The 27,091-nt window shown below is 40.9% G+C and overlaps 1 protein-coding gene across 7 annotated transcripts in view; it reads left to right on the top strand.

Annotated features, from left to right (window-relative positions):
* The first annotated feature begins 1,788 nt into the window (after positions 1–1,788).
* Positions 1,789–27,091, top strand: part of LOC137194096 (myomegalin-like) — a 39,920-nt gene continuing 14,617 nt past the window's right edge. For 5 of the 7 annotated variants that reach the window (XM_067605638.1, XM_067605643.1, XM_067605641.1 and 2 more), the window contains exons 1-15: positions 16,974–18,299; positions 19,901–20,038; positions 20,142–20,261; positions 20,360–20,452; positions 20,562–20,786; positions 20,880–21,038; positions 21,147–21,248; positions 21,910–22,047; positions 22,304–22,483; positions 22,669–22,863; positions 23,034–23,216; positions 23,299–23,415; positions 23,506–23,574; positions 23,693–23,799; positions 23,908–24,050. In XM_067605638.1, the coding sequence (XP_067461739.1) occupies positions 16,974–18,299; positions 19,901–20,038; positions 20,142–20,261; positions 20,360–20,452; positions 20,562–20,786; positions 20,880–21,038; positions 21,147–21,248; positions 21,910–22,047; positions 22,304–22,483; positions 22,669–22,863; positions 23,034–23,216; positions 23,299–23,415; positions 23,506–23,574; positions 23,693–23,799; positions 23,908–24,050 (3,295 nt within the window). Of the gene's footprint in view, positions 2,340–8,268; positions 8,346–10,201; positions 10,326–10,418; positions 10,577–10,658; positions 10,816–11,363; positions 11,418–16,973; positions 18,300–19,900; positions 20,039–20,141; positions 20,262–20,359; positions 20,453–20,561; positions 20,787–20,879; positions 21,039–21,146; positions 21,249–21,909; positions 22,048–22,303; positions 22,484–22,668; positions 22,864–23,033; positions 23,217–23,298; positions 23,416–23,505; positions 23,575–23,692; positions 23,800–23,907; positions 24,051–27,091 lie in introns of those variants that run through there. The other 2 variants (XM_067605645.1, XM_067605639.1) reach the window with 2 other exon arrangements.

Below are 27,091 nucleotides of genomic sequence, written 5' to 3' on the forward strand. Positions count from 1 at the left end.
GTCATCCCTAATGTTATGTGGTGACCCAGCTTGGCGCCTAGCCTATCTTCGCTCTGAATTATTTAGTAACAGCACGTAATGTGACACTTTAATGGGCACACTCACTGAAGCCATCAAGAGGAGGAAGTAATAGTGACGTAACTGCATTTGTTACTAACATGTCTCAGTCACGTCATCGTAGGAGCTCTTTGCACTTGGTTGCTGCTTATATGAGATCAAAAAGACAAAACAGCTTCACACTTTAAAGAGCTGCTTTTCCCTCCTTTTTCTTTTCACTTGTTTCTGTTTACTCATCTCTCTGAGGGACATTCAGGGATTCACTGCTCTGTGAGATTCAGGACACCACCCTATTAATAGCACTGTGGGCTCAGAGCTTCCAGGTCTCCTATTTCATCCAACTTCTTTCCACTCACCTGTCTGTCAAGCTCCCATCAGCAGCAACGCCTTCATTTTCCCATGCTGGTTAGCATTTGTCGGGCTATAGTCTCAGATTTTAAACTTAACTTTATAACTATTATAGATGTAATGGTAGTTTCAGGCTGGGAATGTGTAGCTGTGTTCCCTTTCAAATGTCAGATGATATTGACTCATCCCCTTCAGTAACATTATGCTTGTAACAAAAGTTAAAAAAAGAAATTGTAATTAAAGCTGCAATGATTAGGCGATTTGCAGAAAATTACTAAAATTTGCCAGTTCCAGCTTTTTTAAATGTGAATATTTTCTGGTTTCTTTGGTCCTCTATGATAGTAAACTGAATATCTGTGGGTTGTGGACTGTTGGTCAGGATATTAATATATAATATTAATTTTTAATAAGACTGATGAGATTGAATCAAAATTTCCTAACATACTAAGTTACCAAAACAATGAGTTAAAAGCAGCAAAAAAGCTCTGCAAAGCTGCCAAGTTGGTAACAGCTAATTCTCTTTTGTGTCGTCACAATTACAAGTGACCCCTTTCATATTAAACGTTGTCATTTGAATCAACATTTATATAAAAAATATTAATTAATATATATGTTTTATGTCAGACTGAGCTCTTTTACCTCTCAAACTCGAGTTTGTCTTTTAATCCCTTTATTTATCTAATGGTATTATCACTACTCTGAGCCAGGCATGCATTATTATTTTCAGTAGAGATAAGACCACCTGAATATCATTTGGCATGTGAACAAGCTCTATTTAGTTTAAAGAAAGTACTTTGAAGCAGTCTAGGTCAGGTAAGAAGGTGAAAAATCCCAACGTATGGAATAATTGTATTGTGTCAATGAAACCTGCCTTCAAGATGTTGTTGAATATACAGGTATCAGCCTGCAAAGTGAGTTATTATGAAAAAAAATGGATTTGTGTGCATATTAGTGAGATTGTCCTTAATTTAGCAGAGACTAAATGAAGATGAGTCAATGATGTGATTATATAAGCTGGAGGCTTGTGTGGACACAGTTTCAGCTGTTCTCTCAATGAGGACTCCACACTTGAATTATATTAAAAGGGGAATGGGCATAGAGACCACACGGCTAAACTGGACAAATGAAATCAAGATCCAATAAATATGAGAGGAAGTCAAGAAAGTCAAGAAAAGGTCACACATTTACCCTCCTCCCCTCTGTCCATGCCTCCGGTTTGTTCCCTTCGGCCCTGTTTTTTGCAGTGTGGTGAGATTTCCCTTCATATCACAAGTGCCTGTGAGCCCTGAGCCTCTTACCTCCCCCTTCCTCCCTCCATCCCTCCCCCCTGGCAGTCTGGGATTCCAGGGATGTCTCCTCCAGTAAAATAAGCTCCTGTCCCGTCCCCTAGAAGCCCAGAACACACCATGGAGCTGACATGGCTGCATCGCTGACCGCTCGGGCTGCAGAGTAGCCCTCTGCACTATTAAAGCCCCTTTACCCTGTGTGTGTGTGTGTGTAAATGTGTTAGTTTTAGTGTGTGTGGTTTTGTAGATAGTGTGCCCATGGCCTGTTAGAGGCTAGGGGGGCATTTTGTAAATAACTTGGCCTTTTCAGGTGCCATATTATGCGCTTTTCGATAAGGAGGTAGCATGTCTAACGGTTACCAGACTCTGATGGAGGGACGTGCCTTGGCGGTGGCTGTCCTTTAAAATGGACTCCATACTCCCCCATGATACGGAGAAGTCGAAGAGGACTTTTATTTTCTGACCTATAACGGACATGTCACACAGTGTTGGTGCTCTTTGACGGTCATGTCTAACGGTTACCGTACTTTGTCACAGCACCTGAATGACCTGAAGAAGGAGAACTTCAGCCTCAAGCTCCGCATCTACTTCCTGGAGGAGAGGATACAGCAGAAGTACGAGGAGAGCAGCGAAGATGTCTACCGCACGGTGAGTAGTCTCATCAGGCACTAGGAAGTTAATGGGAATCTGTTTGACTGGTGATGAGTGGGATGATGAATGGGTCACTGGTGTGCAGTGCACTTCAGTTCTCAAGGATTGATGCATGAACAAAAAAAGATCAAACCTCATTGATTTTGCTTTGTTGAGGGAGTTGGCGTTGAGAGGGTAACCAAAAGAGTGATGATAACAGGTGATTATATTTACAGTAGCTTTACTCAGCTATCTCCACTGTTTGTTAACCCAGCTGTTACATTGATCAAGATGAGGTGATGTGACCTGTCATGTTTGTTATACCAAGTGCTTGTTTTCAGAGATGGCTGCAATGTGAAGGGCTACACATGAACTAACTGTGTGCTCAGGAACTTTTATTTCATGAAGTTTCTGTGTATGTGGCTGTAAACTGTCTAATAGGACCTGTGGTTAGTCTGTTCATTATGCGTACACAGGGATTTGTGAAGGTTTTCTGCTCTTAGGTTAGTATAAATATTTAGTCTCACTCCACAGCACAGAGAAACTGAACTCAATTATACTGCAATTCCTAAAATATGAACCTATGATAGAATTGGAGCAATATGCTTTTAATAAGAAATCAAATAAAGTTTATCAGCTTATGATATTGTGTGATTGAACGTCAAGATTGATTGGGCACAGACCAAAATGTGTCTATAGCACCAAGCACCGAAAATATAGAGAGTTGACATCTAATGCTGGTCAGATTGGTGATCATATTTACTTAAAGGAATAGTTTGACATTTTGGGAAATAGACTTATTCACTTTCTTGCTGAGTGTTAGGGGAGAAAAGATCAATATCAATCTAATATCTGTTTGTTAAATATAACGCCACAGCCAGCAATCAGCTAGCAAGTTTAGCTTAGCGCAAAGACTAGAAACAGCTTGTTCAAAAGTTTAACAAAAAACAAACCAGCACCTCTAAAGCTCACCAATTAACATGTTATATCTCATTGGTTTTATTTCATACAAAAAAGGAGGTATAAAAACAATAAATCGCAGTTTTACAGGGGGGTTATGTGTGACTTTTTCTTGGCTAAGAAGTCGCTGTTCCCAACTATGAAGTAGTCCAGCAGATGTTTTTTTTTACCTTTGGACAGACCCAAGGTAGCTGTTCGCCCTTCTTTGTGGTAATCATTTCCTGGCTGTAGATTCAAAGTTAACAGACATGAGATAGGATATGAGAGCGGTTACTGATCTTCTCAACTAAATAAAAAAAGATTGAAATTTTCTTCTTCTTGCTTCTTTTGTAAAGTTATACTGTATTCATGTTCTCCTCTGATGGTCCCATTTCCCCTGTTGGGCAGTTGGTCTTCCAACTTTGGTGTGTTCATGAGCTTTTAAGTCATAATGTGGAAACAACATGGATGCTTCAAAGAAGATGTGTTGTATTTTGTCCCAGACTTGTTGCTGCACCAGTACATTCCCTAAAGCCACTATAATATTGCTTTGCCTGACTTGTTTTCAAGGTAAATGCTAATAAATAACTTTTCTAATTAATCTAGGTCACTCTATGTAGACAGCAACTAATGCTTATACATAATACCATAATACAAATTACATATGAACAAGAAATTCATATGCAATAAGTGAATTAGTAAAAAGTTTCATGCCATCAACCAAACATTTACTGTCGTCTGCCATGTTTCTGCATATATGAAGTCAACTTTCGGCAAATTATGTACCAAAATTTTCAGAGTTTTTGTTGAGGGAACACTTGTGTATTTTCCCAGTCAGGAACTAATTTTTCTGATTATTCTGACACCACATGAATGCCACATTTATGAAGAAAAAATATTTATGTTTCTCAAATTAAGTCATTGGAAAAAAGTATTAAATTGATATCAAAACAAATTTATTGTATCACACTAGTTTAGTTTATTTAGTAGTATGTATGTTTAAGTCATTCATCAAGTTGTTTAAGTTTTGACAAAAGTTCTCTCTCTCCAACTTCATGATTGAGAGGATTTGATGTTTTTCTCTGTTTTTCAACATTTTAAATGAATTCTTCAGGGTTAAAAAAAAACTCTTTTTTGTCATTTTCTAGATCAAACAATTAATAGATTAATCAAAGACTTATGTGATAGAAAAAAACTGGTAATGAAAATAATAATTTGTTGCACCTCTAAAACTAGAGTAGTTGTACGCAAATGCCGTTTTATGCATGTGTTTATATCTGCAGGCTTTTGCAGCCTGTTCCTAGTGTGTATACTTTATGTGTCCCTGTGTGTGTGTGTGTGTGTGTATGTGTGTGTGTGTGTGTTTGTGTGTGTGTGCGTGCGTGCGTGTGTGTGTGTTTGCACCTATAAGGTGACCCAGCTCAGCTGTTGTCCATTTGCACAAGTCAGCCAGAGTTTAAAAGTCGCCTCTTTCTTCCTCCCTTCACTCCAAATCCCTTCTGCTCATCAGCACCTCTTTGATATTTTAAAATTACTCTAAAAGTCTGTTTGATCCCACTGAACAAGACCTGAGCATCCTGCCACATCTCCTCCACAATTACAGCATACCAGCAGTGATTGAGTAAACTGATCTCATGTCATACAGACATCCAACTAGATTTTAATCCTAGCGCTCTTTACAATCTCTCGCTCTGTGTGGCTAAAGGTTAATCAGTCTGATCACTTTTTTATTGGAGACTAAATCTTTGTTCCGTAGATGTTATCTGATCAGTCGCTCGTTGCTCTGTTGGCTCAGCATCATGACAGTGTCAATGTTCATGTCCTCCCTCTGCACATTTCAGTGTAATAGACTAGGTGTGTTGGGCACATAGTGATCTCTCTGAGAGCTTGAGAGACTCTATTTATAGAGCCAGCTTTAGTACACTGATTTATTTATCACATGTATTCGTATGAGTGTCCATATGACAGGAGACAAGCGTCAGTACACGTGTGTGTGTGTGTTTGTTTCTCTTCACCATGATTTGTTATATTGATTTACTCTTTTAAAGCATGTAATTGAATGATTTAGAAATGATTTAGAATAATGTCAGCAAACACGCACAATCTTTAGCATCTTGTGCCAAAAGTAGCCTATTTCACTGATTTTATTCATGTAGAGTTCATGATCAGTTCATGTAAATGGATCAGGAATAGAGCAGGATGTGCTGAATCAATAAATTGAGTGTAGATGATAATATCTGTCAGCAGGTTGAATATTGCAGGTTTGTTTGGTTTGTGCGTGACAGTCCTGTCAGTGTTGTGCAGCGATCTCCCCTCTGCTGCGCCGCCTGGTTATTAGGGGATCTGTTGCTGAGGGCCGACGGGCCAGGAGGGGCCAAAATAGCAGGTGCACTGTGATGGGTGTCTATATATAGAGCTGTTTTCAAGATGGTCTCTCTTACTGTAAACTGAGTTGTTGGCACACACAGGGATACGTGTTCCTCTTAGTTGTGTGTTACATTATTCATTGTCAGAATATCTAGTTGAGTCATTTTCTTTCATTAGCTATGCAGAGCGTATGTTTGGTCATATGTTAAAAGTTCTAGATGCTGCTGCATTATTTATGAAGATTGAACAGATTATATATATTTTGAGAATAAAGTGTCAAAATTCAAGAAACATTCCTGATTTTTTAACCACATAATGACATTTTACTACACATAATAAAATAAAATGTGTATATCTTTCCTGCTTCCTGCTTAACTCAAAATCAGTTTCATAAGCAGTGACAATGTGACCGAATAATAACAATTTGCCTTTCTGAAGGTTGCACATACCTTGATAACGAAACATCAAATCATTTTCGGTCATAGTACTGAAAAATATGTCAATTAGTTGATTAACGAACAACTTGTTCAGGTCACATATTAATCAAAACATAATTTGCTGGTGACTAATTTTTGGTTTGGACTGTTGTTTGGACAAAAACAAAACAATTTGAAGATATCATATTGGACTTTTTTGGGGCAATTTTATCCATGAATTTCTACTTACAGAAGGATTAAGCGCTTGATTGAAAAAGTATTTGACAGATTAATTGATAATGAGAATAATTATTGTTATTATTAACTAAATTCATTATATCACTACTATACTTGCTGACTGCAGCTTTGTCCATATTTGTCACTGTCTGCAATGATCTGGTGTGAGTATGTATGAACTTGTGTTGTTCAGCAATATGGGTGTGAGTAGCACTCATGGTGCCTTCGTGCAGTACGTGTATAATGATGGTGTGGGTTTCAGGCTGTTCGTGCTACTTGCTGCATGCGTAGACTGGCTCTTTGTGAGCACTGAGGACATAAAACTCTCTGGCATTGGCTGCCGGGACAGGAGAAGGTCAGCAGACTTGCATTTGCACAAAGAGGCACTAAGACATTTATAAAAGAGAGAGAGAGGAAGATGAAAGAAGACACAAAGCCAGAAAAAGGGAAGTAGAGGCAGCTAACCAAGATGTGGACAATCTGTTTAAATGAACCTGAGCCTAGCAGCAGTGATTAAGCTGATAAGACCAGTGAGAGCAGCTATCTGATCCGAGCCCAGCAGACAGACAGACAGATAAACTGTCCTCTCCCTCCTGTCTGAGGTCAGAATGGAAAGAACGAGTCCCATCATTCCTACTGTTAAATCCTCTGTCCCCTGGCCCGATGTAAGAGCCCTGATTGGCCCTAAAAAGTTCCCTGTGGACCACAGCAGGTAAACAAACTGTGGAGTTTAGCCTTTGGCCCCAGTGATAAGTATCTGAGCTTCCCCGAATTCTCCTGCTCTAAATATACCAGCCATGACAGCACAGTCAGATGCTCTGTACTGATGATACACAACACCTACCAGCGCTGATTCACAAAACAGGGATGGAGAGATTAGAGAGTGATGGAGTGATAATAACTAAGGTAACTGAGCAAAGAAGAAGACAAACGTGTGTTTGTGGACGATTTGAGAGAGAGATGAAGGAGATTCAGTAATGATACAAGCAAAGAAAGTACAATGATACAAACATCTCAAGATGCTAAGAAGCTTTAAATTGGGAATATTTTGTATTTTCATATAGATTATTTAATTGAACCTCAAGTTTACAGAGATATATTGACACTACACAAAACAAAAAATGATGAGATATTTTTATATGTACGGTATGATTAATAGCAAAACATATTTGCTATTAAACTGTATGCTTATGTTTGCAGGGGTGATAAGTGATTAAGACTTTTTTTAATTAAGTGAAGGTATCCCTTTTTTAATTTTTCAGTAGGGCTTTGTTTAATTATCATAGTAAAACTTAACATCATTTAAAAGGTCACAAACTTAATAACTTACTGAGAAGAGGTCTAATTAGCCAAATAAGAAAACACCTGTGTGAGGATGAGCCATGGATGTGTAGCAGCTTTAATATTCATATATTTTATGTTAGTTAAGATACTTGTCAACAATATATCTCATCCTTTTCAATTTTACTGTTACAGCCTCATATGTAATTACTAGTTGGTCATTTACAGATATTGAAATTGCCATTATGATTTTTCATATAAAAGACCCCATGAAAGCTAAATGGCATATTACATAGTGTTTCTCTTGAGAAAATAAATGCTATAGATAAAGTTTTTTTTTTAGAAAGTCTGCATTGTGTAGCAGGTATGATAATGTCACAAATATATTTGTGTTTTGATGTTTGTTTGGAAAATCGTACAAATTGCAGAACTTGCAGAGTTCAGAAACTCCATTTCAAAATGTACCTGTTATACCAAAGTTGCAATATTAAGCTGTAGCTCTTCAATGACTTTAACAGCATATGATCAAATTATCACATTAATTCACAGCTGCAAGTCGCCACCATCCACTGTCACTGATGCATAGTTACAAATGGTCATTTATCTGTTGCGGAAATGTTGATGTGGGAATGCTGATGTGTAACAATGATATGTGATGGTTGATTAATACATTGACTGATTCACTTTACTGCTTCCATCTGTTGCAGAACATCGAGCTGAAGGTGGAAGTAGAGAGCTTGAAGCAGGAGCTCCAGGAGAAACAGCAGCTTCTGGACAAAGCCCTGTAAGTCCACATATAATCATTTATTATTGTCATTCCTTGTCTGTTCTGTTTCTGTTAGTTGTCTGAGGTGATCTGAAAAAGGTTATGTCCGGTATAAAAGAGGAAAAAACCATTAATGGGATTTAAAGGAAGTTATTTGTGTTTTTGACATTGTTGATTGCTTGAGACAGATGTCCTTCTCTTCCTGCGAGGCTTTTCCTGTCCCAGGATGGAGCTTGAAGCTGCTGCAGGGGGTCTAGTAGATTGCAGGGGTGATGTAGAGAAGGGTGAAGCTTTTTCTGGGTTTTTTGCATGGTGACATTACAGTTACTACTCTGTATGACTCACACACGAGAGAGAATCTTGCTGTTGCTCAAATTGACGGAGATGCTTCTTAAAGGTCATGTTTTTTGACCTTTATGTTGGAATGGTTCCTTATCGGCCAACATGTGGTGCTCTGGTAAATTGGCTCTCATTACTGGTCTCTATTTTAGTTGTTGTTGTCACTCTCTCTATCCTACAATATTGTTACAATATATAGATATGATGTGAACCCCTGTTCGGTGTCAGCAGAGATGATTCTGAAAGTTACGCTTGTATGATTTTAATGCTACTCTCCCTCTGACTAACAGTTACGCTGCTTTTTAAGTTATCTTTCACATATCATGAGGTCTGGTTGTTACCACATCATTTGCCTAAATATTAAACTGGTGCTCTGGTTGGGAAAAGTATTTCTGCTTACTCCAGATTGCCAGTGATGCTTCTTGTCTGATTTACTGCATATTCTGTGGTTTGCCTGCAATGACTGCCGTAGCCAGTCACTAGAGCTGCTGGCAAAAAACAAACACATCACATCATAAAAATCCATACAACAACAATAAAAAATCATACTAACAAACAAGAAATTGCCAAATTATAAACCACAGAACTCCAAACCAACAGTTGAATCTCAGTGTCTTGAACTTGAAGTCTCACTGCCTTTCTTGATAGTTTTAATTGTTTATGTTGTTGACAGACCAAGGTTACTGAATCATCTTCCATCTGACTTGTTGCTGACACTTCAGGCTGTTTTCATAGGCTGTTCTTGTCTTGTCTTGTTCACTTCACATAAAGAACATTTGTCCAAGACTCAGATATTTGCATTACTCAGACTGGTTCAAAATATCCCAGTTATTTGAGCTGTTGCATGTGGCGGACAGAGTTAAAAACGTATGTAGAGAGGGTCCAGAACAGCAACTCATGGCGACAGAGTGGCGTGGGGTGTGCCATTCTGGGAGCAGGAATTCTGGGATACCGCCATTGACTGACTAAGTGATATAGACAGATGCTTGCACAGTCAGGGGGTCCGAAGGAACGAGAGAAACACTTACATCATGAGAAACGTAATTTGATAGTTGGAGAATACAAAGAAACAAGACGTGCATGAGGGACATTTTAGATTCATGCAGATACAGCGTTTACAGTGTGTATCAATTAAGCATTTTACCACAAACACATCTACAAGTAAACCTTCATATCTATAATACAGGTTGAACTAAATAATTACCAAAGTCCAGGTTACTTACAGTAGAAAAAAATACTCAAATTGCTTCCACTGCTGTATTAATGTCAAGCCTTTCACCACTTTGTGAACAGCACTTTAATTTCTGCTATAAGTGGGAGGATGTTGGGTATCCCATGAGCACTGTAGCATACAGGAAAGTGATGACATCATATTGCTTTCTTGGCATTTACTAATGTCTCCATCCTGTCCCAGTGCTCACCCCTCTGACCATATCTCTGTGTGCGCTCAGACTCAGTTGATTTGTGCTGTATTCAGTATGATGCCTGATTGATTTGGTGATCAACTCTGACTTGCCTCTTTTGCCGTTTGACAGCACGACAGCAGAGAGCTTGACCAATCACAATGAGGCGGAGCTGCAGAGACGGTGTCAGGAGAGACAGCAGGAAATCGACCACATGCAGCAAGTTCTTGAGACCAAGATTCAGCTCCTGCAGGAGGTCAGTCCACCCGCACACTCAGCGACTTACACTGACATACATGTGTCCCAGCTTTACAAATCATAAATGCCTCTGTGTGTCTGCGTGTTTCAGGAGGCCCAGTTAGCACGCAGTGAGGCTGAGCGGATGGCCTCGCTAGCTGGATCACACTCCCATGCCTCCCTGCTCTCCCTAGACATCCCCATGGAGGACATCCCTGAGGACGAGAGGCCTCCGAGCTTTCTGTCTCCGTCCAACACCAACAAAGACAGGTGCAAAATCTCCTCAATCATCACATATACTTAACCAAATCCATCTCCCTGTGTCACTGACTATGCATCTGTCTGTGTTCAGGGTAATAGAGGAGCTGACTAAAGAGCTTCGCTCTAAGGAGGCCCTCATCACAGAGCTGAGCGGAGAGAAAACGACTCTCTCACTGAGGGTGGGAGAGCTGGAGGGACAGGTTCATGAGCTGTCTTCATCTCTGCTGCAGAAGGACAAGGATGTGGAGGTATAAATGCTCTATATTTCAACTTTAAATTACACTTAATATCAAAAATCTTGACTGAGTCTCTGCAGCTGCAGTACAATCAAACAGGGGCCCAAACTATTAGGTTTTAGCTATTTATACTGCATTCCTCTGGACCACCATGTCTCCTCTGGCCAGACTTCTATTCTAGAGAGAGGCTCCTGAAGCAACATATGTGACATTCCTCAGCCTTATTTTAACACTTATTCATGTAGGTCACATGAGCTATTTGTACACACACCACTACTTAAACAAACACACACACAGATGTATACAGGTGGCCAAGTATAGAATTAATGACACAGTTTTACATATCTAGAGAGGGTGCCAACTGAAGAAAACAATCATTTCATATTTCTATCAAGGTTTATTCATCCACTTTTACTATTTCTGTGCATATTATGTGTATTTCTGTGTGTATTTCCTCAATCATAAATGTTTAAATTGTGTGTAATTATTGATTATTTTTTCAGTTTTAGAGGTTGTACATACGTACAGTAGATTTATAGTCTGTCTTCTTTTTCATGCAGTTCTATCAGGAGGAACTTGGTCGAGAGAGGCTGCGCATTGAACAGGAAATGCAGGTATGTTGAGCTCTTTTTTTCATGTAAAGAGACTGAAGCATAGCTAAATTGTGGTCAAGTGTTTAAAAGTTTTAAATTAAGTTTAGTGTTTAGAATAACTGAAGCCTTTACATGTTGTTATAAAGTTGTCCACAGAGTGTCAGAACAGCATCACAATTCTCACTGTTGAAGTCCAGAGCACTTTGTCAGACAGACTCTGCCTCCCTATGGAGAAGCGACGCATCACATTTTCAACAGGAGCCATTTGAAAAAACTGATTGAAAAATCAATTGGAAAAAAACAAGACATATTTTCATAATTTGGTAAATTATTGGATGTTTTACAGAAATGCCTGGTGGCAAAAGAGTTTGGAAAATTCCCAATGTGACCAGTGCATTTTCTTTTCAAGTAAAATAAAAGTTTGTGGTACAGAACCAAGTAACTGTATCTATGTTACCACATTTTGCCACAGAAAAACAGCAAGAATTCAAAATGTTGAAAAAATGTAGTCTGTTTCTGCAGAATATTTTGTGCAGAATCAACATAACAAAATCAATACAAATATTCTGCAGTGAGAACAGGGACATAATTGTACCTCATATTTTCTACAAGCTGAAAGAACCAACTGTTAACAGTATCATGACCAATGACTGAGCTGAAATTCTCCTCATCTTTGTGAAATCTAATCCTGGATGTTTCATGAGTCAGTGTCAGTGGCTTATTCCAGTCTGAATGGCAAATAATACAGATATGCTGATGAATTAGTACATTAAAGTCAACAAACAGAGGCGAGGAACATGACTCTAATCAAACCTGAAAGCACAGTCCATCTTACAGATCTCATCTCACAAAGTGCCAGAGTCCCATTACATTTACAGGCTTTAGCTGCACTGACATCCCCAAGGACACATTTCTCCTGACATGTAATGAAACTACAAATGGAGAGGCATCATTACGTTGACAGCTGCTCACACTGCTCAGTGTGAATCTTTGACATGAGTTTGTTCTATATATTAAAATTAATAACCATTGTTACCTTTATCAGTGTGTGTTCACCCACATTTATCTTATCTGCGCAATGTTAGTTGTTGTTATTTGGATATAGCCTGAATGAGTCACAGTATCTGTTGCAGACATATTTGTTGTTGGGTGAGTTTCTCACAAGCAGCGTTTTGTTTTCAAGGTGCCTCGGCAGGCGTTTTAACTTGTAAATCAGTTTTGGATGAAGGATGCAAATGTACTCGCCAGGCAGGCTGTCTACTCAGATTTCACACTGGATGCGTGTGTGGGTTATGTGGTCTGTGTTGGTGTGCCCTGAAAAAACAAACAAAGCTGAGTTGTATGTTTGGTGATGGATAACTACACTGTGTGTGCAAAACATTTAGTCACCAAGGCAACAGTGGACCAGTGTCCACTGCCACACAAGTATAATTTACATATGATAAGTAAGTGAATGTTTTATATACATGAGAAAGGACACAGCCTCAACTTGAGTACAACAAGGAGAGGATGCTTGTTTTTTTGGAGGCCAAATTTGAACCACCAGTGTGTTGAAATGCAGGCTCTTGGGTCAGAGTTTACAGAGACTTTGCAAAATTAGAGGGAAGTGTTGTTTGTTGTGTAAGTGGTGTGTATGAGTGCGCAAGAATAGATGTGAGACAGCATGTAGAGCTAAAAGTATGACAATGATGCCATATAATCAAATATACAATAAAATATATTTTGCATTTTAAGACAGTGAGACCAGCAAAATATGACTAAAATAAAAATACAAAAACAAAAAAGTTTTTCATATGTTGTAGCTTTAGATTACACTTGTGTCTTTTACTGCAATTAAATTATTCCAAATGTGGGCTTCAGTTATATTCTTCATCAATTTAAGTCCTACGGCAGTGAGAGAAACTGTTCAGGTGAATTCTTCTCACAGAGATAGAAAGAGATGCAAGGATCAGTGTAAGTGGGGTCTTGTGTGAGTGTGTGTGTGTGTGTGTGTGTGTGTGTGTGCACATTCCCATGAGGTGCCTTCTTTCACATATGCGTGTGTGCGTGCAGGCATCTGGCTGGTTAGCAGTTTAGCGGGTCAGATTTCAGCCGGGTTGTCAATAGGTCAGCTTGACCTTTTGAGTGCTATGCGACCACAACACTGATATACAGTTACGTTGTTTCAGACAGACGCCCACCACAAGAGCTCTTAATTAGTTCCCCAGACACCACAGTCATTTAGATCAAATCTATGTCTGGAGAGAGAGAGGAAAGAAACATCACCTGAAACCTCTTAACACAATTATTTAAGGCTTTTCTTGTCAAGAATAATTTGCAGTAGTTTGTACACTGCAAACACATAAACCATTCATATATTGTAACATTGTCTTATATTTATGAGCATTAAATTTCACAAAACATCTACTCAAACAGGAAAAATAGTGTATTTTCAAACTTATTATTCAGATGCATCTTTCCCACATGTTGTTGGTTCTCTACGGCCTCCTCAAGGCAAATTCTAATATCTGATTTAGAGAAAAAGACTCAGGACCAGTAATTAACCTTCAAATAATCAGGAATCAAGGGCTTCAAGACACAAGGTCTATAAGTCTGTCTTACATTAATTAGTTAAAAATGTATAGAATCACACTGTCCTGAAGCAAAAGACTTGTTTTGAGGATTCAAGTATACCGGACTGTTTACTTGGAATTCTTTACTGCATATCTGCGAGGAAGTCACAGTGTGACAGCGTGACCATCTGTTTTTCCTGCCTCAGGGGAGAAACAAAATTTGTGCTACTGCAGAGATTAACTTGCACAGTCAAACACATGAGAAAGGCCTGGTTGTTTGAGCATCACAGCCAAATCATTGTTGAAATATCAGCACCATGAAGGAAATTTAACTATAAATAATCATCCCGGAAGATGTTTTGATATTTGGTACTGATGATTGGAAAATTACACTGGTTTATTTGACAAACTCATGTACATAAATATTATCTTCACTTAAACTTTTAAATAAATTTTTTCTCAAAACGAGGACTGTGGATTTTGTCCCCCATCACTTACATTGTAAGCACATTTGAAGAGCATCTTCTAATGGCCAGAATGAACAGAAGGAATGATTATGGCAAGAAATCCCCTGTTTCATTGTTCATTTGGGCACCTGGCTATTGTCACAATATATAGATCTTTTGACTAACTGATTAATCATTGATTAGCTCTGCAATGACAAATATAAGGTCAAATACCAATGATGTGAAACCCAATGTGTTGTCTTAGAAATGCAGAATTTCACTTCAGTTACTTCAGAGGAAAAGGAAGCTAGTAGTGGAAAAAAAGCAGTAACAAAAACTGATTGACACATATACCTGATAAATGACTAAAACAATGAATTGATTATCATATTGATAATCTGCTACTGTAATACTGCCAATATGATAATGACCTTATTCAAACTTTATCTTCCTTTGCAGTGTAACCTCAGGCAAGCATTACATCACTACACAGTAGTCATGTTTAACTACTGCACATATGTGTTGTCTTGGTAACTGGTTTTATGGCTCACTGATTAGTATGTTTAAAGTAGAGAAAACATCCCTTTGTCTTTACTCTGCAGAGCCTCTTTGCCTGATGCCAGACTGACCCTGGATACATGAATACAGTAGAATAACATAGAACGTGAAAACGATTAATCTCATTGGTTTGTTCTGTAGTTTAGAGATATGTGCAGTGGCTTTATGAATTCTAGGTTACGTACTCACGCTTCAGTGTAATCGTAAAGATTGTGCCATCATGCAGAAGTAAAGGCGCTTTTCATGTAAGGCATTTTACTGGGACACTTGAACGGGGCAGAGCTATTGTTAATTTTAACAATAACACATGAACTTTTCCTGTTTGACAAGTCAAAATGTCTGCTGTGAGGGGGTTATCAGACAGTTTTTACCCTAATTGTCATTTTTGTCAGTTTTGGTTTGTGTATTTCATGAGGGAACTCTTTAAGATACAGAACTAGAAAATGGAAAAATGTGTGTGTGTGTGTGTGTGTGTGTGTGTGTGTGTGTGTGTGTGTGTGTGTGTGTGTGTGTGTGTGTGTGTTTTGAAAGAGAGGGACAGAGAATGTGTGTGAGAGAGAGAGAGCATTGTGTCATAATTATTACTGAAAACCAAGTTAGACAAGGTCTAAAATAGTGCCTTATGTTTGGCTCCCTGTTTGATTTGATTTTACATACAATAGAACATATTAGAATCATAATGGAATATCATTTCTCATCTCATCATATACACAGTAGTTTGTATAATGTACATAGTATAATAATGCACTACATATTTTATTTTATCTTACATTTTAAATTATCATATCCTACTTACATTACAAACCTTGTACAGCAATACTGTGTCATGCCATTAATGCAGACTTGAATAAAAATAAAAAATAAAAACAGAGTAGAATGTAATAGAATCTATCTCGCTCTCTGGAGTAAAGAATAGAGTCATTTCATTTTACAGAGCGTCACTAATGTTACTCTGTTACTGAGCATTTCACCTGTTCAGTCAGGCGAACAGAGCTTAGTAAACCGGGCAGGAGGAAGTAACAGAGTCCTAGGGGAGCATCACTGTGTCTCTCTGCTGATAAACCCAAATAAAACTGATATCTGCTGGCTTTTTATTTATTTATACTTTGTAACATGAAACAGTACTGCGTATGAATAAAAGTCATAGTGGGTATTAAAGAATACGGATCCCAGTCTGACTGCACCGGGCTCCTCCACCCCTGTTTCCCTGAATGGTGCGCTCCGCCGCTGCAGGTCTGGTTCAGGCAGCCACATCGTTATCTGGCTGCCCGGAGGATCTCTCGGACCGCACGTAGGACTGGACGCGGTGAGCGCGTGTCTCCGTGTAGCTGTCGGTAACGGCTCTGAAATGAATGAACGGTCTCTTCTCCTGATACAGACACCGGCGGAAGATTCAGGACTCCTGCTTCTGCTCTGTGTCTGGGGCAGCGGATAATTGCCGGTCCCCGGTCATCATGAACCTGACGGCGCGCGGTGCGGCTCGTGTGTCCGTGACAGCCCGGTGATGGTGCAGAGGCGCGTGCGGTGCTGTAGGGAAATACGAAACAACGCTTTGGTGACAGCGCGAAGACAATATGGAGAAAAACACTGCAGCTGATTGATGAGACGTTAACATGACTTCAGCGTGCGTCTGCTGGAGGACTGCGCCATATTCCTGATGCACCTGCACGAGCAGATCGACCTGGCCTAATTGATAGATTTTATTGATTGTTTAATTAATCTGTTATACCTCACTGTTTTCTGTCCTGCCAAGAGCCACATATGCAGCCAGTTCTCTATAAGCCTGGTCATTGCCTCTTCTTGTCTACCTCATCTCGTTTATTTTCAAGCCATTGAATTTAATGCCATTGCAAGGACTGATGTCACAAGCTTTACATTTATTATTTCAGGATTTCATGTGTTCTAAAAGTGCTCTGATGCACCTTGAACATTATACTCAAATTCCCCACAAGGGTTCAGTTGTCCTAATGTGAGAGAAAATCAAATAATCTGCCACTCTTAAATACTTATAAGCCTGTGGAATGCTTGATCTCAAGATGAAAGAGACGTGTCGCATCTGTGGACGTGATCTCTGCGGTAACCAGCGGCGATGGATTTTCCACCCCACCGCCAAGCTCAACTTGCAGGTGCTGCTATCTCATGCTCTGGGGCAAGAGCTGGCTCGGGATGGCAGAGGAGAGTTTGCCTGCTCCAAGTGCACCTTCATGCTGGACCGCATGTACCGCTTCGACACGGTGATCGCCCGCGTTGAGGCTTTGTCCATAGAAAGGTTGCAGAGGCTCCTGCAAGAGAAACACCGGCTGAGGCAGTGCATCAGTGGACTCTACCAGAAAACAAACTCAGAGGAGGCTGCTGTAATGGGGGCTAATGACGAACCAGGGGATGGAATGGTGGACATTTCAGGTCTCACCCATGCTAAGTACTGTTCCCTGCTTCAGGAGGACCTGGTCTACTCTTTGTATGAGTCCTGGGCAGACGACGGCTTGGACTGTCCCCATCACCACCACCCTCAGTGTACTGCTGATCCAGGGTCAGAGGTTACAGTTGCAGGATCACACCGTTGTGTACCCAGCACTCCAAGAAGGTGTCACGGATGTTCCTACTGGCGGGTTGCAGACTCTGACTATGAAGCTGTTTGTAAGGTGCCCAGGAAGCTAGCACGGAGTATTTCCTGTGGACCATCAACCCGATATTCAGCCAGTCTTATTGGAGGGAGTGTGACAGGAGGAGGTGGTGGAGAAGCAGAAAGAAAAAAACTGGAAGAGTCAGATGAACCACCTTCCTCTCTAACTCTAGTCCCTGGTTCTCGGAACCCCTCGAGGACATCAGACAGTGATCGCACTCTGGCTGGACGAGCCAGCTCCAGCCCCTCTATAGCATCCCTGGAGACAGCTGAGGAATACATTCAGCCTGGAGCCGTAACAGATGGGCCGCCGAGCTCCCCCAAGGAACCAATAGATGACCGGATATCTGACTCCCTCTCTGAGGAGCACATGGGACCTCCACATGGCCAAACCTCACCTGCACCCAGCCTCTCTCTGGCCCTCTGTCTGCTGCAGAGCTACGCTGTTCACCGACCAGTCCAGAGCACCAAGGGGAGTAAACTCCCAGTGCTGCTCAGACGGAGCTCCAGTAATGGAGGCACCAGGCTGGGCTTCCCTGATCCAATTCTGGGAATGTCTTATGGAACTCCAGGTGGAGAAAGATACAACCACATGCCAACACCTGAGCTGGATACCCCTCTGATCAGGTTGGATGTTGGGATTGATCAGGGTCTGAGCCTGGCTGACATGGAGGACTTATTGGAAGATTTGTACAAAGAGTACCCTCCACCACCTCCCCACCAGGTACAATACCTTGACAAGCACGGTGCTGAATAGAAGGATTTTATGACTGTAGGATGATGACTCTCATTGGAATGGTGGATTTTGCTTGTGCAGTACAAATCTGCAGTATCTGCAGCAATCTGAGTGAAGCAACCAGTAGGCTTATTAGGTGTTTGACATACAGACAGTGCAGCATTCCCACAAAACTGTTAAATCTCATCACCTTGCTTGTGTTTTTTAACTCTCCTGTCACTTTGGATAAAGCAATTAAATTGTAACAGCAGATTTAAAAAAAAGCTTAATTAGCCACATAATCCAGCTGTCAGTCACTTAAATCCTGCTCACAGCTTCTCCAGCAAACCTTTACCCAGAGGATGTGGGTTGTAGTGTTATGTGTGCGTTCTGCTTAGTTGTCTATGTGTGAGAACACATAACATTAGCAGTCAGGTGTGGGTAAGCTGTGAGCCACGACATGGCCTAATTAGTTAATGTGTGTGTGTTTTTGTGCATGCACAAAAAGGTCATTAGTCATGTCAGTAAAGCAGAGTGAAGAGCGTTAAAGCATGGGCAGTTTTTTCCTTGTTTTTTTCCCATTTTAGTGAGCATAAAATATCCGAAAACTGAAAACTTGAAGTTAATATGAAATTCCTTATCTAATCCCAGTGTTCTAGATTTAGATCTGAAGTAGCAACCTACACACACACACTACACTGACTCACTTACATACTGCAGACAGATACGAGCCTCCCAGTTCTTCCAGTCATAAACTAATGTTGTAGGACAAGATTTTCTGCACATGTGAGGACAAGTACGCATCTGCAATCTGCGTGTGTGCAATAATAAACATCCAGCTTCCTCATAATCCTCTCAATCACTGGACTCTTACTTAAAGATGTTCCTCTTTAAAATAAATTGTGTGATCTTTGAGCCCGAGCTGCTGACTTAAGTAGGTTAGATGTGGGGAGACATTAAACCAGAAAGACTCCACTACTGGCCTATTTTCACTCGGAGCCCTTGAGGCAAAGCGATCCACGCAATGTCAGACCACCCTGTCATCTCAGCACTGGTTGGCTCCTATAATAACACAATTTAAATGATATGTTCACTACAAAAGTTCTATCTGGAAAAAAATACAATAATTAACAAAAATCAATTGAATTAATCCTTAACTACGTTGTACTACAATACTATAATGCATACTATAGGCTAGCGTATCATAATAACATCCTTCCTCTAGATTGTGGAAGCATTTATATGCCAGTTATGTAAAGATAATAGTGGCAAAGAGCACTTTGGGTACGCTCATGCTAACTCATGCATGCAGCTCACACACCACTCTAGAGGCTCTCTCCTCCGTCAGAGCTTTTTACAAAGTACACACATGAATAAGCAGAGTCTCTAAATGTTGTACACATATTACACAATCCACTGAGGAAAGTTATGTAGCCTGCAGCCTTTGTATTTTCCTTGAATTTTGAGCTGAACATCCAAGCCCACTTGATTGTCAGTCTTTAAAGCAACATCCTATTCACAAATAATTGCTTCTGGATTTAGTCAGAAGACGAAGCCAATATATTATGACTTGAAACTCCAACATCTTACCCTCTTCTCTCTTTTTACAGAGCCTCGTTGAGGAGCAGCAGAGTCAACTGAACCAGTATGAGTGTGCGGCTGGTCAGTGTGTCAGTGAGCTGCAGAAGGCCCAGCTCCAAGTTCAATCCCTGCAGGCAAAGGTCCATGAGAGCGAGGCCAACAATTTGGTATGTCACATAAAAATACCTCATTTCAGTCAGATTTGTTTTATAAAGGCACATATGAGGCCTGATGACAGCCTGACGGTGATCTCTGTTTCTGTCTCCGTAGAAGCTGCAGGAGAAGCTGACTGAGATGGAGTGTGAGCTGCGTTCACTCCGTCAGGCTACTCAGAGTCAAGAACGAACCATCCAGGGCCTCACAGAGTCCATCAACACCAAAGACAGTGAGGTGAGTGTTTGTCTTTGTTGTATGAACAGAGATCAACCTGTTTATGATTATATATGTATTAAAAATATGCTCATAGCAATGTTTCATTCTGCTCCAAGGCCCAGGACCTGTACCAGCTGATCGAAGGACAGAACACCACACTGTGTAAGCTGCGAGAATTGGCCCATCGCAACCAACTAGCACAATGCAAGGTGAGATATGATGCACGGTCAGTGGTGAGAACCCCGAACCAGAATCACTTCTTGTCTTCAGACTAGTGACGTACTGTATGTCCTTGTTACGTGGTCATCCTCTCTCCAGGCTCCAGAGGGGGTCAGCGAGTCCTTGACGCTTGCCCAGCTGCAGGGTGAGTTGGTAGGAGTGCAAAGCTCCCTGTTCTCACTGGGTTTGGAGCTGGAGGCCAGTCAGAGGAGTCTGAGACAGAGCCAGAGGCAAGGAGACGACCTGGTTAGGTTCAAAGACAGACTCAACTCTGATCTACAAGAGGCACTGCAGCACAGAGATGTCACTGAAAAACACAACCAGGTCAGTGTGTTTGTTAGTAAACCAGGCGTTTAAAAGAAGTCTTGAAGTGTGGATGACGCAGCATGTGTAACCTCTCCTCTTTCTCTGCGGCAGGACCTCCGCTGTGCCCTTCAGAAAATTCGCTCTGAGCTGCAGGCTAAAGAAGCATCTCTGAAGGAGAGCGAGGCAGAGAGACTCTCTCTGGTGCAGGAAAGAGACAGAAGCATTGCACAGCTCAAACACTCTCTGCAGGACAAGGAGCAACAGTTACAGGTAACACGCTAAATCCCTCACATGCTGCATACATACAATATGTAAATGCACAAATATACACACATGCACAGATTTCTCATCCTTTCTAAAAATCTTTATATCTTTTAGGAGTATTCAGACATGTTGGAGTCAACAGGAAGCTCCAAACCAAGAGATGCCCTGCTGGAGAAACTAAGAGAGCGTATTAAAGATAGAGACAGAGCTCTGGAGGTAACACACACACACACACACACACACACACACACACACACACATACACACATACACATACACATACACACACACATTTAGACATTGATTGATACTGAAGAGTGCCCCTCTCAACTATAGTTACATGTGGGTCACTGTACTGTACACCATGTGATTAATGGGACTGCCTTTCCAGTACATTCTGTGCAGGGAACATTGAGTTCATTTTTTCACCAGAAAGCAGCAATGTTTGCAGCTTGCAGCAGTTGAAACAGCCTGTAGCAGAAAGTAATGAAAACTCGCCATAAATCAGTAGGTCAGGACAAAATATCACAACCAATTAAGTAATAAATCATAGGGGGAATTATTAGGGAGAGATTACTGTCTTCTGTAAATCTGTTACAAGAAATGAGCCAGAAGAGTCATGAAAAGGATCAAAATATTCCTAAAAATCTGATTAACTAGTTAATTTCTCACCTTGATGTACTCTCATTTGTTTTTTATACATTTCTAAGCAAAAAGAGCTTTGAACAACCCACATCTTCATTTTTACCTTTAACCATAAAACTGCGTGCTGTAAGGAACATGATGAATATCAGGCTGAAGATAAATTTCACAGTTTCCCGGAATAGCAGTGTGATTTTTTTTTTTTTTCTTCTTCTCCTCCCTCTGCTGCCCGCAGCGCTCCATCGATGACAAGTTTCGCTGTGTGGAGGAGCGTGAGGGCCAGGTGAGGAGGCTGCAGCTAGCTCTCAGGGAGAAGGAACGAGACCTGGAGAGACTCCGCTGCATCCTGTCCAACAATGAGGAGACCATCACGGTACGCTCAATACATGCGGTAGAAACACGCCAGAACTGTGAGCTTATACTGTTGGCCAGATCTCATAAGTGTGGGAATACTTACTTCATTGTCAGTAACTCCAAAAGAGTAAATATACATTCTGATATTTAAAACAGACATGAATTCGATGAATGTGAAAACATGTTAATGTTTTAGGCATATATGAGGTATCATGTTTATGTCTTTCTTTATTTATGGTTACACCTGGAATTGTGACGGTGTTTATGTATTTTAGACTCTGGATGCTTTGGTGCGAGGTAAAGAGCTGGAGCTGGAGCAGGCGGCCGAGGCCTACAGGAACCTCCAGTGGCTGAAACAGCAGAGTGAGGAGAAGGAGAGAAATACTCTGAGAGAGAAAGAAACCATCATCAGCCAGCTACAGGCAGCTTTGCAGGCACGCAGCCAGGAGACACAGGTAACACACACACACACAAACACACACATTTATGCCTTTATTGTCATGCTGATGCGTAATTTTAAAAGCTTTGGAAAAACAGTCAAGGTAGACAAACCTGTGTTACTTGTTTTGCCTTTCACAAATACAACAGGTGTGCTGACACAGACTTTTCTGGGTGAATCTTGTTTTGTGTGCGTGCACAGGATCTGACAGCAGCCCTCGTTGCCAGAGTTCAGGCTGGTCCCACTGAGGTTGTGGAGGAGCTGAAGGCTCGGCTGGCGCTCAAAGAGAAGCTCTTCCAGGAGCTGTTGTCAGACCGCAGCCGCCAGTCTAATGAACACCAAACACAGGTCCAGGACCTGCTCAACACTCTCAGCTCCAAAGACCAGTATCTGCAGGTAGGCTGTGTCACTGATTTGGGATCAGTTCTGTAACACAGTTGAAGTCACAGAATAGAAATAGAGATAGGAAAGTACACAGATACATTGTGTATATCTGTAAATATATTGTATGAGCCATAGAGTCCCATGGCTGATTTTTTCACACTTTGACACTCTTTCTCTCTCAGGACAACTCCTACAGGCTGTCTGTGGTGATTAGTGAGCGGACAGGCCAGCTGCAGGAGCTACGCAGACAGCTGTCGTTGAGAGAGCAGGAGCTGTGCGAGCTGAGACGGGACAAGGAGAGGGAGATGGGAGGAGAGACGGAGCATCTGCAGACTCTGCTGAAAGAGAAGGAAGCCTTTATCAAGGTACATGTTCATATTCCCCTTACTTTTCTCTGTAGCTCTGTTTCCTGTAGACCTGATCTTCACAGTGTACTTTGTTCATCAGGAGCTGATGCAGGGCCAGGAAGAGGCGATGCAATCGTCCTCAAAAGAGAGCGAGGCAGAGATGAAGGCTATCCAGGAGGAGCTGCAGCTGGTACTGAAGAAGGAGAGGGAGGCTCAGGTATCTGTGTGGATCCTGTAATTATACGTAAATCTAACAATCTTTGACATTTTGTTAGAAGTCTCTGATCTTTGTGTCTTCTCCCTGCAGAAGGAGCTCTCTGCTCTGCGTTTATCCTTGGCTCACCAGCAGACCACAAAAGACAGCACTGATCATCAAGTAGGTTTTTCCTTCAACCATAACTAATGAGACAATATGTGTCTTTGTACTGTTCAAGAATTGAGTGTTTTTACTGTCTCTCCTTCCTTCCCCCACTTCACATGCCACTCTGATGTAGCGTGTGCTGGAGCAGCTTGTGTCAGAGTACCACAAGCTGAATGACGCCCTGAGGGCGGAGAAGAGATTATACCAGAGTCTCACCCACATTCACACCAAAAGTGACAGGTAGGGAAGCCTCTGACAGCCCAGTTTCCTGTGAATACAGTAAGTTGCAGTTCTTTTTTTCTTTTGGTCTAAAGACACCTTTTCCTTCTCCTCTTTTCCACCTCGCAGCAGCTCAGAGAAGATCCAGACCCTGCACACTGAGCTAGACTCTGTTCAGGCACTCCGCGGACAGCTGGAGGAGGTCCTGGCCAGGACCCGTAACATGGCCCTAGTGCTGGAAAGGGCAGCTAAAAGGCAGCCTGACTTTGGAGGTGGGGATGGGCAGGGTCCAGCCTCCAGGGCTGTGGGGGGCACTGTCACTAATGCTCTGTGATGTTCTGTCTGACAGCACTGAGTGAGACTGGCACTCTGTATGTGAGATGGAGCTGTCTGTAGCCTCTGACGGTCTGTTTTTTATTAAAAAAAAAAAAATCCCTAAAGTAAATGCAGAGCTGCCTCTGTCTCATGCCTTGACCATGAGACTCACACAATTGACAGATCTCAAGATCTCACCCCACATATACCTTTTCTCATGCTAACTTTTTGTCTTTGCTTCCTCCGATGTAAAATTTGTGATTTTTAAGTGTAACAAAGTTAAGGCAGCACTTTTCATGGATTGTCCATCATCTGTTTGAACCAACAGTGTGCAACAACAAATCATTGCGATGCACGCTCCAGTCAAGCTGATCATTTTTTCAGATATTATTAAGTAATATTATTAAGTAATATTATTATTACTTCTAATTGGATAGACCTGAGAGTCAAAACTTGGCAGCCCTGTAAACATGATCAGATGATTCTATAGTATTATGAACAGAAATCTGACCCGTCATTCTTCAGACAGCTTCGTCCAGATAGCACAAGCACTACTCACAGTAGCGGAAGCCTGTTCAGATTAACCTCATTTGTATGAAGTGGCAACGTGCAACTCAGAGTTTTATTTATTAATATATATTGTGAGTGTTGGTGTGAATCTGTGTTTTATATATTGTTTTTAAAAACTGCCTGCGTATTGCTTTGCAGTGCAACTTGTTCTGTATTGCCATTGTACTGTCTCTCACCGGTGTCACTCTTCCAGCCTTACTGTCACAGTGAAGTTACATCTTGTGGAGAAACTCAAGCTCATGCCTTACAGTGAAACGTCTCGCCATCCATCATTTGTTTTATACCATCTCTTTGTATACAGGATGTGCACATTTACTCCAGGCCCAAAAAAATCCAAAAAGATGGCCAAGTAGTTTCCTTCAGCTCAGTCCTTCCCTCTGACTTTCATACACAGTTTTATAATGTAAACCTGCTCTGCTCTAATTTTAGTCTTAAAAGATATGCATGAGCCGTGAGGTCAGCCATATTCGATATGCGATGGTAGATAACTTTATGGTAATTTAAGATTATATCTATTGTTTGTAGTTTACCTGCTTGTTGAACTTAAGCTCTGCTTTGCACCGAGATACCAGTAAATTATAATAGCAGGTAATTTGCTAGTCTGCACTGTCTTCTCTGTAAGTCACATGAGATGTGAATGCCAGAAATAATATTTTCCCATTTAATATTTATATTAGGTAGAGTACATTTTCTCAACATTTGTGCCCTGATCTCTCATCTTGCCTCAAAGATGGAATCCTTGTCAACACTTCATTTGTATTTTAAATGCAACAGAAATAAAACATGTGCTGGCTTTTTGTCAAAAGCACTTCTGTTATGGATTTCTGTTTGTTGTGTTTAATTTGGGAATTTGTCTCAAGAATATCCCAAACCTGAAATCCCCTACTTGATCCTTTATGTACCTTCCATCTCTCCTCAGAACAACCTCACAGTGTGCTTGTTTTCATAGAGGTTCCTCATAGTAGAAATAGCAATTCCAAGTTGTCCTTCATCAGTTTGTCTCCCAGTTTATCATAATATGCACTTTGATAATCACAGTTACACACATACATAACAATTTTAAATATTGTCAAACATATCAGAGCTTGTCAACAGATTTCTTTAGATAATTCAGGGTCTATGTGAAACTATTGTTTCTTCATGTCCTTGCTCCGTGATGCATGAGATTGTGGCATGGTTTTCATGTTTGCATGGCTGTTCTGCTGTAATGTCCAGTTAGATATTCACAACACTAAAACACAAAATGCACCAAATAAGGGAAGCTCACGTGAGCCCTGTCACTGAATGTCCATGATATTTCTGAAAAAATGAAATCCATGTTAGTTTAAATGGCAAATACACCAAACAAGATAAAAACAGCTTCAAGTAGCGCCCCCTCTACATGTCCACAGTGTGAGAGGTCACAGTGTGTAAACAGGGCCCCATATTCACCCAGTCTGGCTTACAGTGCACATTGTTCAATCAAGAATAACCCAGTAGTTTCTCTCCATGAATTTGATGCCCTGCTATTATAGTGGCACAAAGATTTACTATATTTAACTGTCATACTTGTTTGAGGGTGGAGACACTTTCAGTTAATAATACAGTAACATAATAAGCTGCAACAATGCACTGAGCAACTGTAGATACACACCCATACCCCTATAATTCACATATAGCTCTGCACAGCATATGTGTGTGTGTGTGTGTGTATGTCTGTGTGTGTGTGTGGTCTGTCATAGACTACTTTTGGGGACAAATTTCAGACTTAGGAACAGTTAACTGGGGACAGCTTGTCCAGTTGTGGACATGTCCTCAATTGGGAAAAAGCTGATTTTTGGGGTCAGTGGTTAAGGTTAGGGTTAGGTTAATTTTCCAGGAAATTAATGTAAGTCTATGTAATGTCCCCAAAAGTGACCAATGTCTGATGTGTGTGTATGTGTGTATTGTGTATCATTGGGGTGTATTATGTAAAACAATTTTCCTTTAAATTCCTGCCCGTCACTTTCCACTGAGCCTCTGCTTCCTGGCAGTAAACCAACATCCATTTATGTGTTCCTCTCTTGCTCTTTGTGTGTGTGTATGTGTGTGTGTGTGTCCATTATACAGAGTGTATATTATTTAAATAACGCAGAGTGAAGTATATTCTGCATATATATTTTGTTTTGGCACACAATTATCATGTGAGTCAATATGACATATGACACATTTTTCTCAGTTTTAAGTGTTTAAAGTTTCACACTGTTTCTCATCAATACACACACACTCACTCATGCTGGGTTGCACCGCCTCGAGTGATTCTGGCTGGCTGGGAACATATGACATAACATTTCCCTTTAGTCCCATGACTTCCAGAGGGGTGATTCAGAGTTGAGGAAAAAATGGGACAGAGAGTGAACACTAGAGAGGAAGACATGTAAAAATGGCAAGAACAAGGAGAATAACAGAG

This window comes from Thunnus thynnus, chromosome 12 (assembly GCF_963924715.1).
Source record: "Thunnus thynnus chromosome 12, fThuThy2.1, whole genome shotgun sequence".
NCBI classification, from domain to species: Eukaryota; Metazoa; Chordata; class Actinopteri; order Scombriformes; family Scombridae; genus Thunnus; species Thunnus thynnus.